Source organism: Vollenhovia emeryi, unplaced genomic scaffold, assembly GCF_000949405.1.
Source record: "Vollenhovia emeryi isolate VEMERY1.0 unplaced genomic scaffold, V.emery_V1.0 DF939363.1, whole genome shotgun sequence".
NCBI lineage: Eukaryota > Metazoa > Arthropoda > Insecta > Hymenoptera > Formicidae > Vollenhovia > Vollenhovia emeryi.
In genome coordinates, this window is record NW_011967003.1 from 34,084 (window position 1) to 36,871 (window position 2,788).

General features: G+C 35.2%; 1 protein-coding gene across 2 annotated transcripts in view; it reads left to right on the forward strand.

The window, feature by feature from the left end:
* Nucleotides 1-2,788, forward strand: part of LOC105558226 (intraflagellar transport protein 80 homolog) — a 78,689-nt gene that overhangs the window by 13,940 nt on the left and 61,961 nt on the right. Inside the window, exon 6 of one of the 2 annotated variants that reach the window (XM_012005814.1) lies at nt 1,050-1,187. In XM_012005814.1, coding sequence (XP_011861204.1) covers nt 1,050-1,187 — 138 coding nt within the window. Of the gene's footprint in view, nt 1-1,049; nt 1,571-2,788 lie in introns of those variants that run through there. The other variant, XM_012005813.1, reaches the window with a different exon arrangement.

The following is a 2,788-nucleotide window of genomic DNA, read 5'->3' on the forward strand; positions in this document are numbered from 1 at the left end:
TTGATGTAGAAATGATTTTTAAGTGATTTTTAACTAGAAATCACTATAGAAATCACTTAAAAATCATTTCTACATCAAGAATTTATCACAAAATCATCATAAAAAGTGTATCGAATGACGTCATAATGATTTTTATGATTTTGTGTTCTACCTGGGATAACCACAGTATAACCAGTAGTTGCACTCTCTGTCGGCGTCTTTGATCTGGCCGTTCTCAATTTTCCGCCATGTTTTTATTCGCGCCAACAGTGTATCAACGGTTAAAAGTGCCTGGGCCCTTTTCAGGATCGTATCCAGGAAAGGCGCGTACGAACTGGCGTACATTATTTATTGTAAATGGAAATGGCCTATGAAAAAAAATGTTATAATAAAAGTAATTAATGTAATTACTTGCTCCAACGTATAAAAGTATTTACATTATTCGTCAACACTGCGAATTTTTCAATGTCACACTGACTATGCACTAACACACGTACAAAAATCCTGTGATTGGTCAGAATAAAAACATGTCGGATGCGCAGTACGGATCGGCGCGAACGTGAAACAAAAGAGCGAGTGCCACTACTGGTTATACTGTGGTATAACTAGTAGGGTCACTCATTCTTTTATTTCACGTTTGCGCCAATCCGTTAAACCTATATTCCTTGTGACAATTAAAAAGATTTTCAAATATGTTGAAGTTTAGTCCTTTTAAACAACTTGGAGCTACATGGAACGTCAAAAGAGTCTTGTATCCATAAATATGAATCTTTTTCTTCTTCTGCAGTTCCTGCATTAAAAAATGCGGAAAGCGTCCCCTTCCTCTCTAACTCTCACGGATTTTTGCGTTAAAAGACGCAAGATTGCCCTCTTTCTACAGATTCTCACAAGCGTGCTTTTTTTCCATATTTAGTGATATCATACCCATGTACTGTAGGATTTGCTTGTCTGTTGTCTTCTAGCCAACAAACTAAATAGAATTTACCTTATCTATATCTTAGCGCAAAAATTAATTCGCCTGCAATCTGTATTCTGTGCTTTAGAAAAAGATAAAAACATTTTTAACATAGGTATGGGATACTATGGGTCATCAACTATATAGCAGTAATGTCGGAGATCATCCTGTGACGGCAATTAGCTGGTGTTCTTCTGGCAATTATTTTGCTGTTGGGTCTTTCAATACAATCAAGCTTTGTGATAAAAATGGGGTAAGATTACTTTTATATTACACATATACATACATATGTATAGATAAGAGTGAAAGCACCTTACTATTTATATCTAATTGTGTAGAAGACCGAGAAATTTATTTTTATGTATTGTTTATGTTCTCTTTGAAGTTTATTGAACAATGTACTAATACTAACGTTTTAATAACAATTAATATTTAACTCGGTCCTTTTTCAGATATAAATCTAATTGAAACTTAAACGCCTTTTTTTATAGGATCTTGGTAAGGTGGTCCTATAAAAAAAGGCATTTAAATTTTTATTTGATTTTTATCTGAAAAAGGACCGAGTTAAATATTAATTGTTATTTATACACATGCGGCCGAGAGAGCGTTTCAAAGTAATATACATGTTATTGCGAATAGTATTATCACAGCCTCAGTGGTCGAGCTGGCTAAGACGCCCGTCACGGATTGAGGAAGGTCCCAGGTTCGAATCCTGGCTGAGGTAATATTTTTCGCAATAAGAATTTTAATTCAATAGGGAAAGGGGTAAATTTATAATACTAAGTATAGCATTAAAATTAAATTAAATTAATTTGCAAAAATCGCTCTGCGATTTTTAGAACACGTGAATTCACTGACGATAATGATCCCACCTAGGGGAAAATCTGTGTTATATGTCCGATAGTAACGGCGCGCAGTACAGGGTAGGAAAATACGGTATATGGATTCACTTACAAGGGAACGGTCGGAAGTGTCCCTCACCGATTTCAATGCGCTTCGGATATGTTGTAGAGCGTAAAAAAGTATTAGACCCGTATTTTGCTTCCTCATAGAGGAAGCTTTGTTTTCGTGAAAAATTTTTTTTTCCAGTTTTCTTTGGCAATATGTTTAAAATCTTTTAAAACGTCTAAAAATCATATTTTTACAAAATGTCTGTGTGTGTGTGTGTGTGTGCGTGCGTGCGTGCGTGCGTGCGTGCGTGCGTGCGTGCGTGCGTGCGTGCGTGCGTGCGTGTGTGTACGCATTTGAATGTCCGTGGTTGCTCTCTTCCGTAAATTTTGAGATATCGGGCTTATTTTTTTTAAATGTCGAGAATTACTAAAGGAAGGTTGGTATTGATTTTTGCGATGATCGGTAAATGGGTTTCTTTTTGAAAAAATTTTGAATTTTTTGAGAAATGTCTGTGGTTGCTCTAACTTTTGCAAATTTAGAGATATCGGGCTATTTCTAATTCTATTCTTCTTTCCAGTCTTTTCTACCCCTATTTCATATATAATTGATTATTCGGTTGATTAGTTCTTGAGTTATAGATGTTTGAAATTTCGCGGAATCCGTACATGAACACTTTTTCATTATACTGGGTGTTTCAAAAGTGATGGTACAAAATGTAATGGTGAAATGTATACATTAGTATAAGCAAAAAGTCCTAATAAACATAGGTAGAGGCCCCTCTTTTTCATTATACAGGGTGTTTCAGAAGTGATGGTACATAATGTAATAAAGAAATGTACACACTTGTAGAAGCAAAAAGATTCAGTACACATAGGTGGAGGCATACCTCTTGAATATGGCGATGACCGGTAAAAGGTTTTTTAATTTTTAATTTTTTTTTGGTAATTATGCATAAAAGGGGCC